Source organism: Diplotaxodon limnothrissa, linkage group LG10 (genome assembly GCF_057381915.1).
Source record: "Diplotaxodon limnothrissa isolate DT_005_m linkage group LG10, D_limnothrissa_male_GT1.1, whole genome shotgun sequence".
Taxonomy (NCBI): domain Eukaryota; kingdom Metazoa; phylum Chordata; class Actinopteri; order Cichliformes; family Cichlidae; genus Diplotaxodon; species Diplotaxodon limnothrissa.
In genome coordinates, this window is record NC_140605.1 from 29,508,318 (window position 1) to 29,525,644 (window position 17,327).

The window sequence follows — 17,327 nt, forward strand, 5'->3', positions numbered from 1 at the left end:
AGAGGTCCCTTTACCACAGCAATAGTGCATTCATGTAGTTGTAAAAAGCATGATAAAATATTAAGCAATCCAAAGTATTCACAATATGTTACTCTCATTGAGTAACGTAACGGAATACAATTGTAATTTTGTAAATTTTATAGATTTTCCGAATGATAAAGACCTCCATCACATTACACCAATTTAATTAGAAAAAAGAGGCAGATAGGAAGCCACTATAAAAACAAAACCTGCTCTGGAGAATAAAATACGAAAAAGATTACAGCCTTAAGTAAAGAAAATCTGTTGTAAAGAACGTGTGAATGCATGGGGGGATCGATGCTTGCACAAACAGAGCTGCCTTTTCATGAAAAAAGAGCAATGTCTATACTAAAAAGACCAAACTAAAGCATCGATCCTGTTCCTCTAATATCGATCCAACACAATACTGACACTGATATCTACACTACTGATACAGTGGATTATTCAGTCCTTTGAACACTGAGTCATAGTTTCTTAGTTTAGGGTCCTTTCAGACACTCTGTATCAGCTGTTGATGATTCCTGAAATCATCACACAGCAGAAGTTTTGCTGAAATATATTTAAACTATTAAAATAAATCTAAATAAACGGTGAAGTTGTGACACATGATCATTTAAGGAGGTCTCTCTGCTAAGAAACACAAAAGTGGCCTGATATCAGCTCGGCGCACTCTGACACACTCAGGCAAACGGGGAAGAAGACAAGAAAACTTGGACCTATGTTATGAATAATTAATAACAAAATCTGTGAATAATCAATTGAACTTCACTGTGTTATATAAAAGTATAGGCTGAGCTCTCACCCGGTGCCTGATTTTTGTTCTCCATGACAGAAATTAAAAACTGAGTTTTCAGAACAGGAAATTTAAAAAGCCAGATATTTTCAGATTAAAATATGATGGAATCCCTTCATACAGTTACGTGTAACAATGTTACTCTATGTATCAGGGATGTCAAATTCATGTTACATCGTGGGCCACATACGGCCCACTTTGACCTTAAGGTGGGCGGACTAGTGAAACTCCACTTTATGCCAGTGTGCAGAAATTTAACTAAACATTTAATCCTTGAAATATCTTAATATGAGTGAATTAAGTACAATTTCAACAGTGTGCCTCTGCTACATGATGTGTAAAATGCCCACACTGGCCTGTATTTATAATCTTTTTTTTTCTTTTTTTCCTATGGTAGAAATTACCTATTTAGCATTTTCTGTCATTTAATTGTTTATCCATCATGTACCTGTTTGGTGATGAAAATTCTGTAAATCTTAAGAAAATACAGTTCAAAGTGCAAAATCCATGTACTTCATATTTTCCAAAGCCTTCCAGTGGGCCAGATCGGAGTTTTTGCTGAGCTGATTCTGGCCCTGGACTTTGTTTGACACCCCTGCCATATATAATATATTTATTAAGAGCTGAATTAAAGCAGTGTTATTTGCATGCATGCATCTGTCATGGAGCACTGAGATTCATTACAAACCTGAAAGACCTCACCCACCACTGTGTGTTGCACCCTCGGGTTAGATGAATGGGTCTAAACAGTATACAAAAGGACACAGGGGAGGTTCTGATCATAAACAAGACACAAAAAGGCAGATAATCTACACAATTTAAAACCTGCGCATCAGACGATCTGCATTCCCTTTAAAATTCATTCCAGAACCAGAACTTGGAAATCATGACCTGGTTCACCTCCCTCTTCACCTCCTTCCCCCAGCTGATCCCTGTACAGTATGTGCCACCAACAGGCTCCACCCTCCCAGCTAATCAGGATCAGCAGCCATGAATGAGACGCAGCAAGAGAGTCTCGAGAGCCCTGTTACTGTCCCAGACATCAGACTGTGAGAGGGCTGCAAGCCACCTGCAGGAGGCTGCGACCACAACGCAACCAGAAGAGCAGAAGTCTGTTGGAAAGATCTAAGAAAACGACAGGAGCAGAGAAAACTACTTAATTCTCCAGTTTCTTCTCCAGCCCTTCTTCAGCCATCCTGTTAACTTTGGGCAGAAGACAACAGAGGATAGAAGAGAAGAATAGTGGATCTTATGAATTGTGCTGAGAGGTAAGTGGGGCAGACGAACATGGGTCGAGGCCTGAGGGCTTATTAGGCCAGAGGGCCGCTGCTCTGCTATAGCTTTAGACCAAAGCCTCTTATTGCTCACTTTGTCCTGTGCCAGCACTTAAAGCAGCCATTGTGTTTCCCTCAAAATAAATAGATCTGGCTGCACTGTGTATTTATTCCATGAAGTCTGGATGGTTTCTTCTAAATTAGATTAGAGATCACCTCTTGTCACATAGGAACGTTTTTAAGTGTCTCTTTGAGAGCAAAAACCAATGAAAGCGGCACAGAGGAACATCATTCATGCATTACAGCAGGTTAGAGAGGAGCAGTGAATACAAACGTCAAACGCTGAGAGCTTTTCAAACTCAATTATGGCAGCAGGAGGTTCTCCCATTGAAGAAGCTGAAACTAGAGAATGGCATTTTTAATTTGATAATCCCCAAACTTATTAATTGATTGTTTCAGCTCTTTACTCAAGGTGCTCCTTTTCTAGCACATTTTGGATGGTTTTCAACCACAAGTGTAGATATTCTGAGTTGGGGGGGATTTAACAGCTGTTTCAGAGCTCAATAATTTAATTTTTATGCAAAATCAAGATGGGATACGTGAGGAAAACACCAAGAAGTTGCAAAGTTGAACCAGCGAGTCTGCCTGTGATCCAAGAGAGCAAACATATCTAACACTATTATATGAAAAAAAATAATTTTTTATTAGCAAACCAAAGGGTTGGGCCTTTACAACTTCATTGTAAAGAGTTTAAATAGCTTTAGATTTAGGTCAGTTTAAATATGAAGTTAGAAGACCAGCGGCAGACGGGTGACCTCTCTAGGGTGAACCGTACCTGTCACCCTGTGACCCAACGGTGGGTTGGATTGGGCCATGCTTGAATGCATTACCACATAAATCATTTGTGCACACATACAACACACATGAGCCTTCTCAGAGATTGCAGTCTTTAGAGAACTATATGATTGCGGTTTGTCAAATTGGCACCAATGTACACAGTTTAATCAATTTTATTGGCTCACCATATGTTTGACATATAAAAGGTAGATCCTAGAAGTAGGGAAACAGCTGAGTAAAAAGTACCTTTAGATGTTGCTGACGTGCCCCGTTTGAGTATTTTTATTGACTTTTGAGGTTCTCCTATGTTGTGTTTTGCAGACACTGAAGCACTTGACCTCATGGAAATGAGTCTCCTGAACTCTCTTGATCAATGATGAACGTTGCGCGCCCCTGTGCGCCGGAGCCTGTGAATCCCTGCCATGTGAGTCACAGCGGACGCATGTGCTGTGCAAACACTTGTTCGAATAGCATTAGAGGCCACACACACAGATTAGCAGCCGGGGACTTAAAGATTTCTCTCAGCCGTTACATGAAAATCTCAGACCAGAGTGACTCTGGGTCTCGTAAGAAGTAGAGGTTGAAGAAATAGTTGTTAGGCAGAAAAACAGCAGGAAAGTTAATATGTTATGTGCAATTTCTATTAGTAAACTTTTTTAGATTTTGGCAAGTGAAAAAAAAGAGAAAAAATTGCCCAGTGACAGCTGATTATAAGACTAAGACACAAACAACACCTGGCAGGTGCTTAATTATTCAATCAAGATCTGTCAGCCTTTTGTGGCCTATCAGCCGGTTTGTAGCCTCATTAACTACGACGCTAATGTTGGTTTTCTATTCAGTGCCCTGATTTCATGCAGATTAGAATATCTCAACATTGGCATTGAATTTTTAAGCGTTTTCCTCTGAAGCCACAAACATGAGCTTCGTGTTTTTAGTTTTAGTTAAATATCCTAGCATCTATCAGCAAGGCTGTGGGAAGGTGGGATGCCGCAGTACTCCCTATCACAAAAGGCAGACATCACAGGACGGTCAAACGCTCCCAAATATAGACAACAAAACTTATAAACAAAAAAACCCACATCTTTATTGGGGCAAGAGTCCAAAACTCCAGACTGCAGATGAGGGGAAAACTCACCGGCAGATAAAAAGCTCAGACAGTCAGTGTTACAGAATAAGAACACAAGCAGTTTGAGGGTTTAATTATACAAAAGGGAAGATGGGAAACATCAGGGGAACACAGCTGAAGGTAATCATGGAAGAGAAGTCGAGGGACTATCAAAAAGAAAAGTCAAGAACAAACTCGGCAGAAAATGTATAATAATAAACAAAAGAACAGATAAGAGCGTTTACATTTTTTTATACACTATTGCTGATGTCATTTATTTAAGAAGAAGTGATTTTGTTTTTCACCAGCATCATGGTGAAATGATGTTATCCAGTAGTAACCAGTAGTTAAAAATGGTGCATTTTTTAAAATGAGCGATCAGCGGAGATCTATCACAACCCATAAGAGTAATACAAAAACATGATTTTTTATTTTTTTAGCACATTAAACTCTTAGAATTGTCACACGATGCATGATGGACACACCTTTCCCCAATGATTGTTATACGCTATGCAACTTCGGCTTTTGATCTGGTAAAATATATCAACAATGAGGGTTGTTATGTTTTGTTTTGTTTGTTTCTTAAGAGGCTGTAGTTTCAAGACTGGCCTACTTTTTCATGGTTTCATGATCAATTTTCTCACCTGTTTATGAGCCTAATGTTTGCAGGTTGAACAGTTTGCAGACAAAGTTAGGGAAGGACTGCTGAGATGGTTTGGACATGTACAGAGTTGGGAGAGTGGATATGTCGGTCAAAGGATGGATTTATGGATGTAGTGAAGGAGCACATGCAGAGGGTTTGTGTGAGGCAGGGGTGAGGTGGAGGCAGATGATCTGCTGTGGTGACCCCAACAGGGAGCAAATGAAAGAAGAAGAATTTAATGATACGGATTTAAGTGGTGTTGTAAAATTTCTTGTACTCTTGTGAACAAAATCTGTTGAACTACTAAAGTATTTCATATACCTGGCTGACCTCTAAGCTCCACAGCACTTTTATCTTCTCTTTTATTTCTCCCTATAAATGATTTAGGTTCTACTTTAGGAACTTTTTGTACTTATTTTTTCCCTCCTATTTTCAGTGTTACCCCAATATATCAGTATTATGTCTCGCTCATAAATATGTTCAGGTTCTGGTGAATTGAGACAACTTTTGCGCTGTTTCTGCACAGAAATTCAAAGTCAGGCAGTTTCCTTACATGATGTTGCTTATCCTTTGCTGCTATCAGAATAAATGGGGATTACCTCCAACAGATCACATTGTGTCACAGCATCCTCTTCATAAGCAGCTCAATGCAAAAGCATGTCAGTTACATAGGTTACTGTGATAATGGTTTGGATCCTTTATTATATTATTATTACTTTTTTATTAAACAAGGCAGTGTTAGTAAGCAGGCAAAAAATATTGAATTATATATTGCTTTTTACACCCAGGAATTGCAAAGTACATTTAAACAAAGCAGCATTTTAAAAAGAAAACAGGACATAAAAGTTCACAAAATTTGACGTACAAGTCTTTTGGAGTAAAGTTACAATAGAACACAGAAAATAAAATTGGTGGTTAATATTTGTGCAAGAGTTGAAAACCTGAAAAGTAAATGTCATAAAAGCAGGACTGCTGCAAACACTTGATTAAATTGTCAGAGTAAACAGGGATGTCTTTCGCTGCCTTTTCACAGATCAACCTCAGAGGTTTTAGAAACGTAAGCGGAAAACTAAACTAAAAACTAAAACTGAGTGAGGAAAATATTTTAGCGAACTGGAATATTAGTAAAAACATAAACAGTGTGTGTACTTACAAAATTTAAATAACATAAAAATACACAAGAAATTTATTTGGTTTCTTTATTTTTTTTTGTCAACATATGTCAACAGAAATCAGCCTGTTAATGCTTTTAGTGTATAAGTAGCTTTAAATGTTGTATAACTTCAGGTATTTCACAGGAAAGGAAACAAATTAATCTGGGAGTAATTTAAGTACTCTTTCATTTTGAGGTAATTTTGCAGTAAAACAAACAATTTCTTCATCTTACATTGTAAATACACTGCATTTTTCAGGACAGTTGAATAATAGAACATCCGTCACGCACAATAACATAATGAATACTAAATAAAGATGTAAAAAAAAAAAATGGGGAAATAGTGTTTGTTCTTCTGCAAAAATAACATGAAATTGCATGTGCATTACTTAAAACAACTTGCACAGTACTTACATTTACATAACAGTCTAGTAAGTTCCTTTTTCCTGTAAAAACTTCACTAAGGACCCCTTTATTCTAGTTTGCCTACTTTTCAGGAGCTATAATCACATGTAACTTCAAATAAAATGCATTGAAATTTGTCTGATTACAGTGGGATTACGCCCTTAGTTGCTGGCTGTATTATAAAGTGAGACTAATTTTTACAATGGAAGAGTCACCTTCTCCATGACATTACATCATAGTTTTCCCAAATGTACCTTTGCATTACTTACTGTACCTTATTTATTTTCTTTTTATTGTTTAATTGTATTTATATCTTTACTAAGTCCCGTTCCTGTTTTTTATTACATTTTTTCTCTTTCACTCTTAAAAAAGAGAGAAAAGGTGTTTGAATAAATACTTATAATTAAAATAAAATTTAAATAAAAACTACTGGAAAAATGTGAGGCCACGGTGACTCCAGTCCACATTGTAAAGTCAGGTGGAGAGCTAAGTGTCTGTGTTTGGGACAGTTGCCAGATTGGCACCCTGTGGTTCTGGATTAGAAGCTCTGTCTTGGTCTAAGCTGAACATATTGTGACTGGTAATTACTTGTATATCAACTCTATTGCCCTTCAGTAGCTTCACTTCACCACATGAAGCTTATTTTTTATGTGCATATAATCAGACTTTAATACAGTTTTCTTTGCAGTCTAAATAAATGTTAATAGATTTATTAGTGCTCCAATGGGTATTTAGTAGATTTAGCCCCTCCCCCGTGACATGGTTTATCTTCATCACTCATATCCTCTGGGTCATTGTGTTTCTTCTCTGGCCACACAGGCTATTTATATTACTAACGTGTTTGTTTCTCCTCAGAATGAATTATCAGAGAAGCAGTCATCTTAGTTTTATTTCTCCATTCGCCCACCTCATTCATCCTGCCTTTATTAATTCAAACCAATCTATTTGTTTTCTAACAGCTCCAAACCTCGCCTTGTTTAATTACCTTGTGTCACTCATACTCTAGTAGTTTTTCTGTGTGTGCTATAGTCAGTACAAAATACAAACCTTTAAAGACTAACAATTCCTCTTCTATAGTTCCTTAAACAAAAAGGCCACTATAAACACGTATCCCACTATATGTAACAGCCACATCACCTTTAATATAAATGAGTACAAAAACAGTAAGACAGCCTCATGTGGAAGGAAAATCATAGCTGCAACAACTACCGGTATGCCTCGTACTTAAGCGATGGGATTAGCCCCAGGAATCCCAGTAAGCCTTTAACAGCCCCTATCAGACCCTTTAAACTCTGCACCCGCCCCCTGTTTCCTTCACTGGTTGAACCACAGGACTGTGTGTCTCGGCTCTGAAAGGACTGATGGTGATCAGACTTTTTGTTCACCTCCTCATATTAGATCTCAGACCTCTTACGGCTCCTAAAACCCATCACGAACTATAGCACGTCTCTGATCTAGTTTATTTAAGTGTGCAATACGAAATGTGTCTGGTGTACACAGTCTCTGCAACTTTTGTAGTGATTTTATGGCACACAGCTCTACCACAAATGCAGTCCATTGCCCTTTGAGATCAGTGGAGCTTTTTGAAGCTATAGACTGACATGTTTTCATTAGGAATGGGTGGAGGCTCAAACAAAGCTAAAACAGAGTCTACAATTCAACATGAATCTAAAAGAATGATAATAATGATAATACTGCTCTGTATTGGTGGGAGTTAGCCAAAAATGTTCACCATAACAGCTTTGTAGGTGATAGGAAGCCTAATGTTTGTGTCAGGACAGCTTAGATTTGCTCCTAAATGCTCCAAAAATAAATGAACGCAGTCATAACTTCAATCTTACGCACCTGCAAAAATACTGTAGATGGTTTGTAATAAATTGGGGTTGATGATGGCAGCACAGGCTGACAACAATATAAACTTAGATATCTTTTGTGTACATTGCTAATGCTGACATACTCTCGTGTTGGCAACTGTTAGTCTTCAAAAATCATCCATGTTTCAGCTCGTTTCAGACTGGGGGAAGCAGCAAATCAAAGGAAAGCTGGCTTAAAATGAGAGGAAGTGCCTATTTTGAGTAGAGTTAATAGTATAGAGGTGGAAAAAAGCATAATATATCATAATGAATTAAAAGTAGACGTTGTTTTTTCTTGGTCTCAACCCCACGTGGCAAAGAACATGAAAAACTTGTGTATCCTGTTTTTTTCCCCCCTCATCTGTTCTCTCATCTCGTTATCCAAAAAAACCTGTTGAACAGTCTTTGTTTTGGTGACTTTCCCTCAAACTGTGTGTATAAAAATGTGTAATTCATACATACGAAGTTGTTGTAGATTGGTGTCCAATCTACAACACTGTTTTGTAGATTTTTAATACCTCCTGTAGCAACCTGCTCAGTCATGGTTTTTGCTAAGTGTTGGTTCCACCTCAGGAAAATTAAGCCTTATTTGTTGTTACGTAGGGTTACCTAAGTCTCAGTGTTACATCATGGCCTTCCTGGTGGATGTGGTCAAGTTTAAATCCTTTTTTCAGGCTAAATCCTCAAAAATGTAACTAGTTGGCAGCTGAAAAACTGGGTAACTGGGTGTGTGGTGCAACTGATATTTCCTGGTTATCCAACATGTATATTCAAATAGTTGAATGCAGACAAGGAGACCATAACAAATGTCACGTACAGCTAAGGCACATGCAGCTCATCAGGTTTTGCAGCTGTTACGGGGAAAACCTGATGTTTTCTGCTCAAATTTCAAAATAACATCTAGGAATAAAAAGAGTTAAAGTATAAGTATGAGATAAGAAATTATATGATTACAAACAGTTGACATCTTTGGTTACAGATTTTTTTTAACAAGTGCTCTGAACTTCCCCAGGGAGATAAAAAAAATCATTCAGCTTCAGTTTACTCGAAGTAGATGCAGTCTGTTGTCTCAAAGTTAATGTGATGTCTGTGACTGGTTTCATTTTAGAGCCCTCATATGGTGACTTCTGATGACCTGGAATCAACACGAGGCTGAACCATGGTCATTCTGCAACAGGTGGGTCCTGTACCAAATGGTTCTGAATGTCTTCCAACCTCTTTGTCCTGTCCGTGTATTAAAAGTAAGTTCTTAAGTTCGTTTCTGTACAAACGTTCTGTGGGAATTATGGATGGACATTAATGTAAAAAGTCAGGTAATATTTTTTCCTTTGCTGATATTTATTATTTTTAAACTTAGGTGGAGTTTCTGTTGGTGTCCATGTTGTAATGGGACCTGGTTAGACATTGACATCAGCAGTTTATTTGTTGTAGCAGAGAGGCACAGATTTTACTTTGAAGGAAATGAGTCTCAGTTTCTGGTTTGCATCATACTTTTTGCAGTTTCCCTACCTCTCTGCGAGTATTTGGAGAGTATTTGCACCCAAGTTGATAACAAAAAATATATTGGAGAACAAAGCAATTACAAGGAACTTTTCAATGCATTACTCGCCAAAAGATTTTTACGTAGCGACCAGTGGACCAGTGTTTTTGCCAGTGGAGAAAATTTTTTTTGCATGGATCCATAAGTCAAAAGTTTGGGTTACTATCTCAAAATTTTGAGAAAATAATTTGAAATTTCAAGTTATTTCATATCAGATGCTTTAATTGTCTGAGGTCTAAGTCTTCTTAGATGCTGACTCTACCATAATATTATTTTTTAGAGAAAGGCTAAACAGACTAGTGTTTTTAATTCTTTTTGTTTGTCATTGATTTTATTTTTTGTCTAATCGCAGAGACTCAGGAGAAGTTATTTTTGCTGAGGGTTAGAGTTGAGGTTAGGGTGATCACGCTTCAGTGCATTTGTATTATGATGGTTTCTTTTGATTTTCCACTGAGGTACAGAGCTTTCCCTAATGACTTAAGCCTCTGCCATAACCACAAACTTGATACACAGTATTCTGTGTTTGATTATTTAAGAAGGGAAAATTAAACTCAATTTTGTAAGGGCTCAGAAGTCAGTAGGTGAATATCTGAGCACGGCAGCACTTTTTTACTGTCTGTCTGAAGGATCATTTGGGATTTATTGAAGGAGGGCGGAAGGTTACTGAACTCGTTCATTTTCTTCTTCCATATTATTATTATGAGAGGCCATAATCGTTACATCAACCTTGCCAGTGCCTCTGTTCATAAAAGATCGGCTTAAAATCCAGATTGTGGCTCTACTACTTTAACACAAAAAGCATAGTTTAGGTCTCTTTAGCATCAACTCATGCAAGTAGGTCAGTTTAACCTGACATTTTAGTGTCTTATGGGAATGTTTGTTTGTTATGGTGGGCCAGCCAGCAGGTTTAATGATTTTAAATTAAATTAAAATGTAAAAAGAAACAACCGAAAATCAAATTGTGAGCAAGAATGATTTATTCAGCATGAGCTCCACAGTCCTGACACACTAAATATAGAAAAAGCTGGGCAGTTACCTCATATCAGGCCATCAATAGTTTCCCTTTCAATAACTAGATGCCAGTGCCTTTCTCCCCCGAGAGTCCTGCAGGGCACGACTCAGACACTCCTGCACCGTTTCAATCTCAGCTCAGAGCCACGGCTATGAATCTCATTCGAGTGGGAGACATCTGGATGTTGTTAAATGGAAGCAAAAATAGCATCTTTAAGGTCACAGTCTAGACTGTGGGGATGAACGCTGAGCATCGTGCTGCAGTGTTATGATGAGGTTTATACCAGCTCCCCTTCTGATTTACATCTAAATGACACCTCGTGTTTGTCATTCATTGGCAAAACACAAAATGACCTCTGTGCTGACACGTCTAAGATGATAAATGCACTTTTTTAGGGTCGGCTGTGTTCATCTCCAGGGGGCTTGCTTTTCATAGTATGTCTAATGGCACAGTCAGTGCCATGATTGGTTGACTGTTTTGTAGATTTTTAATACCTCCTGTAGCAACCTGCTCAGTCATGGTTTTTGCTAAGTGTTGGTTCCACCTCAGGAAAATTAAGCCTTATTTGTTGTTACGTAGGGTTACCTAAGTCTCAGTGTTACATCATGGCCTTCCTGGTGGATGTGGTCAAGTTTAAATCCTTTTTTCAGGCTAAATCCTCAAAAATGTAACTAGTTGGCAGCTGAAAAACTGGGTAACTGGGTGTGTGGTGCAACTGATATTTCCTGGTTATCCAACATGTATATTCAAATAGTTGAATGCAGACAAGGAGACCATAACAAATGTCACGTACAGCTAAAGCACATGCAGCTCATCAGGTTTTACAGCTGTTACGGGGAAAACCTGATGTTTTCTGCTCAAATTTCAAAATAACATCTAGGAATAAAAAGAGTTAAAGTATAAGTATGAGATAAGAAATTATATGATTACAAACAGTTGACATCTTTGGTTACAGATTTTTTTTAACAAGTGCTCTGAACTTCCCCAGGGAGATAAAAAAAATCATTCAGCTTCAGTTTACTCTGATATTATGATGTTATTCTATTACTTCCTGCAGTCTTTAACTAAAGTTTTGTAATCCAGGGGGACTATGTGTGGCTGGATCTTAAAACGGGCCGGGAGTTTGACGTCCCCGTGGGAGCCGTGGTCAAACTGTGCGACTCTGGACAGATCCAGGTTCTGGATGATGAAGGCCGGGTAAGTTTGCAGAAAAGCAGGAAGGACCTGAAAGCAGTACTCCAAGGTAGACTACATAAACAAGAGAAACTAGAATTTAGGTTTTTCAAATATGAAAACAAGGGAGACTGCGTAGATACTGTGATAAGGACTGAAAGTGGACTGACGCTATATACACACACAGAGCGAGGACTTGATGACAGGATACGACAAAAACCAGAGAACACAAGTAATAAGAACTAAAGGCCAAAAACAGAGGAAAAAAATCTGAAATTTATAAACTAAGAGCTCTAAACGCACAAGCTTAGATTCTAAATAAATCACGAATAGTTAACAATAGACCTGAATTCAGAGTCCAAAACTCAGACTGTGTTTTGCTGTTGCACACTTGTATTGTATTAGACCATTAAACCTAATCTGCGTCCAATAATTTGTAATGCTTTTCATGATCATGGGTTTTAAATGGTTTGAACTTTTTTGAGTATTTGCTTCATTCTTAGTTCACTTATTACTTTCGTTTTTCTTCATGTGTTCCCTTAGTATTTTGAGCCCTTGTTTCTTAGTTCGAGCTTCTGTTTGTATTAGAGTTTGATCCATCAGTTTCTCGCTTCATGTTCAGTGTTTCTATTTAGTTTGTGTTTTACTTAGTCTCCCATGCATTGTCTCTAGTTTCTGTCATTTAACTTAATTGTGTTCAGTTGTGTTTAGTTCCCCTCCTGTTTCCACTTACCTCCTTGTGTCATGTGTATTTTTAGCCTCAGTTTGCCTGTGTTCTTTGTTACGTTGTACTGTGTTCTGATCTCTTGTTTCTAGTGTGTTCCCGATATGGTTTCCTTTGGCTTTTGAACTTTGTTTTGTCTTTTTTTAAGTTTTTTTTGTTTTGTTTTTTGTTTTTCATTCCCCGTCTAAACACCACTGTACCCTCAATCTGTTTATATGACAGGTACCGTAGAGATTTTTTTGTCCTTTTAAAATGACACAAAACTGCCAATTAATTCTTTCCGTCAAAGAAGGATGAGTCAGTGTGACTTCATGTGGCTTTTGAGGCCTTTGTTCCTCTAATCTGCTTCCTCATTCCTCACCAATGCAGGAGCACTGGATTTCCCCTCAAAATGCCACCAACATCAAACCCATGCACCCAACCTCCATACATGGGGTGGAGGACATGATCCGTCTGGGTGACCTCAATGAAGCTGGCATCCTCCGTAACCTGCTAATCCGCTATAATGAATGCGTCATCTACGTAAGTTTCCCTTTGTGGCACCAACGCAGCTGCATTTACGATCGCCTGAGGTGCAATTAGTTTCTGTAACTTCCAGGCCTTTTACTCGCGTGTTCAGCAAAGCAGTAACCACTGGCTTTGGCCCAGTTAAGGTCTTATTCAGGTTAATCTGTTTACTTGTATCTTAAGCGCCCAGCAACAGCAGCATTTACTTGTTGCTATAAATAAAACAGAACGTCCCTTCCTTGCTGTTTGACCGGAGGTTCACCGATAGAAACAGGCATTTGTACTTGTAAAACACCCAATCTTAGAAATGCTAGTAAGTCAAAGTTAAGACCACTAAATAGGAATAATAGAGACATTATTTTTATAATCATCTCATATATTTTGGAGAGCATAAAATTTTGTTTTATACCCTGTCAGTAGTGTTTGATTCACATATTTTGTCCCTGAGTTTTTGATCTATCTCATGTTTAAAACATCGACTTTCGTCTGTCTTTGGGTGTCTGCAGACGTATACAGGCTCAATACTGGTAGCAGTCAACCCTTACCAGCTGCTGCCCATCTATACTCCAGACCAGATCCGCCTCTACACCAATAAGAAGATCGGCGAGATGCCGCCGCACATATTCGCCATCGCAGACAACTGTTACTTCAACATGCAGCGGAACAACAAGGACCAGTGCTGCATCATCAGGTTTGTGCTTGATCATTTCATAAGAACTCAAAGTGATGGACGTGCGCCATTTCTAAACAGGAAAAACTCTGCAGTTAATCTGCAAGCCTCTGTTGGTTAAAAAGGCTGGTCATAGTTAGTATCCTTTGTGTGCTGCTGCTGTTTGAATAGTTTATTTGTAATGAAATCATCATGTTTATTGCATGACTGTGTCACTGTTTTCTTTATGAGGCAGCGGTGAGTCTGGAGCTGGGAAGACTGAGAGCACAAAGCTGATTCTGCAGTTCCTCGCTGCCATCAGCGGGCAGCACTCCTGGATAGAGCAGCAAGTCCTAGAAGCCACGCCTATCCTCGAAGGTAAGCATTAAACTCCAAAAAAGATCACCTTCAGTCCACGAATGGACAGTGAACATGGAAGAAAGTGTCATGGGTCACCTTCATCGTCTGGTTTGTCAATTTCTTCAGCTTTCGGCAATGCCAAGACAATTCGAAATGACAACTCCAGTCGCTTTGGGAAGTACATAGATATCCACTTCAACAAGCGAGGGGCCATTGAAGGAGCCAAAATAGAGCAGTACCTGCTGGAGAAGTCCCGCGTGTGTCGACAGGTGAGAAACCAGATCCAGATTAAATATGTTAAATCTTTCACAACTCCAACCACAATTAGTCAACATTTGTAGACAGATGGATGGTAAGCAATGATCTAGACCTGAGAATGCAGTTTGGGATGGGGCTGAGTGAAGATTGATGGCTGCTCCTGGGTAGAGGTTATCTGACAGCGAGTCTAGCAGTTGTGATCCTGCTTCTAAACCTTAGATAAATACAGTTTAATATTTTTTTACAAAATCAAAAGTCTGACATCAATGACAGACATACAGTCTCAAGTTTATATGATGACTGTTTTTACTACTAAAATAAATGACACATTAGCCAAATAATAAACAAATAGAGAAGATATTGTGCACATATTTGCAATAAATATTGAAGAATTAAATTATTAATTTAACTAAAACTGCAAGACGTTGGATGGTGATTTTGTTTGTTTGGGTTTGTGATTATTTTCAATTTATTTAAATTCAGTTTTATTAATATAGCTCCAAAGCACAGCAACCGTTGCCTAAGTTGTTGTAAGGTAGTAAGATAAAGACCCTACGATAGTAGAAAGAAAACACAAACAATCAGACAATCAGAAAAACTCCCTTTTAACAGGAGGGAGTCTCACCTGTCTTAATGTTTTACTAGTTTGTCATTTATTATTTGTTTATACAGCAGCTGCCTTCACTTTGGTGCTCACAGGAGTTGTTATATTTAATGGTAAATGGCCTGTATTTGTATAGCGCTTTTACTAGTCCTGCCTAGGGACCCCAAAGCGCTTTACACACCCAATCATCCACCCATTCACACACACATTCACACACTGGTGGAGGCAAGCTACAATCAAACTCTTCACAGCTGAATCAAAGTGTGTAATTAGTCATTTATTTATCATTAATTAAACAGGGGCAGATGAACTATTCAGTCTCCCTGCATATGTGGACATATTACATACAAAAAAAATAAATACTGGTCCAAGATTAATAATATATACTCTTTATGATACGTAAACAGTATCACGTAGATGCTGCTTACATGTGCATAGCATATTGTGTGTCGGACATACAGAGTTTGCTTCTTTCTTGCTCCTGCAGGCTCCAGATGAGAGAAACTACCATATTTTCTACTGCATGTTGAAGGGCATGGCTCCTGAAATGAAGTCAAAGCTGGGCCTGGGCCTTGCCACAGACTACTCCTACCTCACTATGGTGAGTCTCGCCAGTTAATTACTCATTTTTAGTGATAAAAATGAGTAATTAAGAAATCGATGTACCCATCATACAGCTGAGTTTAGCACTTTGAACATCACTGTGTTGTTTGTTTATAACAGGGTGGACTACTGCAGTGCTCTGCTATCTGCTCTATTAAAAATGTTTTTAATTAACCTCAATATATTTCAAACCTCTACAGTCTGAGTGTTTACTGGGCCTGGAAGGAGAGAACACACTGGTGCCTTTCAGCTTACATGTTGCTTTTAAAATCACTCTCTTGTCTTTAAAGCTCTTTATGTTCTTGCTCCAGTATGTAGTGCACCCTCTCCGGTCCTCCACAACCAAAGGATTAACAAAGTGTTATTTTAGTAAAAGAAAAAATTACCAATCATAATAAAGTATGTCTCAATTAATGCATGAGGTTACAATAAAAACAGTGAGTGGAAAAAGACTGTGCCCTTGTGTCCTGATGGTAAAATGAAGCTAAAGTACAGAAACATAAATGGTGCAGTAAATGTTGTGCACAAAGCTTCAGGGATCATAAGTAATATAATAATAATGTAAAGTTAATTTACCGTTTCCGATAAAGAGCAGCACGTAGCTGCTTCCCAGAGCATTTCACTCGGAGCTGTCAGGTGAAACCCATTAAGCCACATTGCAGTTACCTGGAGCCGCTGGCCTGGTTCTGCTCATAAACAGCAGACCTGAAGTTGGATTTCTTTTATATCACAGGGTAGCTGCACAAAGTGTGACGGTCGTAACGACCTGAGTGATTATTCCAGCATCCTGTCAGCCATGAAGGTTCTCATGTTCACCGAGACAGAAACCTGGGAGATTTCCAAGCTTCTGGCTGCCATCCTGCATATGGGAAACCTGCGATTCGAGGGTGCGTGAATACACAAATCTGAAGCATAAATCAGAAAATTTGCAAACTTTACAAACCTGTGAAGAAAACGATGTTCTGTCTTGCTTCCCTCAGCTCGTACCTATGATAATTTAGACGCCTGTGTGGTTGTGAGATCTCCTGACTTGGTGACCGCTGCGTCGCTTATGGAGGTCTGTAACTGTTCTCACACACATGATTGACACACAACCATTTTACTGTTCTTCCTTAGAAAAGAGTGGCTTTAAATCTCTTTCAAATTGATATCTGGCAGTTTTTTTGGTGATGCTTTTGTTGGTCGTTGTGAACCGTAGGTGGAGCCTAAAGATGTGATGGTGTGTTTGACGACACGAACCCTCGTCACACGTGGTGAAAGTGTTGTCACCCCTCTAAGTGTGGAGCAAGGCCTGGATGTCAGGGACGCCTTTGTTAAGGTACCGATTTTGTCCTGTTTTAGAGGTAATACACGTAATCACCAAGTCTTTCACAGATCATGTTGTGATTGTCCTCCAGACAATCCAACTTCTTCTTTCTACGAGTCTGTCTTTCTGCAGACACACTCTACAGCTATAGCTGGTAACAGAGTCCTTGACTTACTCTCCAGGAGATCTGCTGTGAGCTAAAGAGCCAATTTAGCCATTACCTGCAAGTTGGAGAGCTCGTTCATGTACAACTATGCAAGACTCACTTATTCTGCAGAGCAGGCGAGAATTTAAGACCCTAGATAATATTACAAGGCATGGACATTTGTTGTCACTGTCATGATGGTTTTATGGAGCTTGGTTAGGAGAGCCTGCACAGGTGCGATACACACACAGACCTGGAAGGTGCTGGCTTACCTTAAAATGTGTCCCTCCACTTACCCCCCTATGCTGGTGGATGGGACACTGCTTGTTATTTCTACACCTTTGGTGGTAATTGTGTAACAT

At 38.8% G+C, this 17,327-nt stretch overlaps 1 protein-coding gene across 3 annotated transcripts in view; it reads left to right on the top strand.

Annotated features, from left to right (window-relative positions):
• The first annotated feature begins 9,243 nt into the window (after window positions 1-9,243).
• Window positions 9,244-17,327, top strand: part of myo7ab (myosin VIIAb) — a 43,770-nt gene continuing 35,686 nt past the window's right edge. For all 3 annotated transcript variants that reach the window (XM_085364079.1, XM_085364080.1, XM_085364081.1), the window contains exons 1-10: window positions 9,244-9,261; window positions 11,720-11,833; window positions 12,903-13,055; window positions 13,547-13,731; window positions 13,946-14,067; window positions 14,176-14,318; window positions 15,399-15,512; window positions 16,248-16,401; window positions 16,495-16,571; window positions 16,713-16,832. In XM_085364079.1, coding sequence (XP_085220205.1) covers window positions 9,244-9,261; window positions 11,720-11,833; window positions 12,903-13,055; window positions 13,547-13,731; window positions 13,946-14,067; window positions 14,176-14,318; window positions 15,399-15,512; window positions 16,248-16,401; window positions 16,495-16,571; window positions 16,713-16,832 — 1,200 coding nt within the window. The remainder of the gene's footprint in view (window positions 9,262-11,719; window positions 11,834-12,902; window positions 13,056-13,546; window positions 13,732-13,945; window positions 14,068-14,175; window positions 14,319-15,398; window positions 15,513-16,247; window positions 16,402-16,494; window positions 16,572-16,712; window positions 16,833-17,327) is intronic.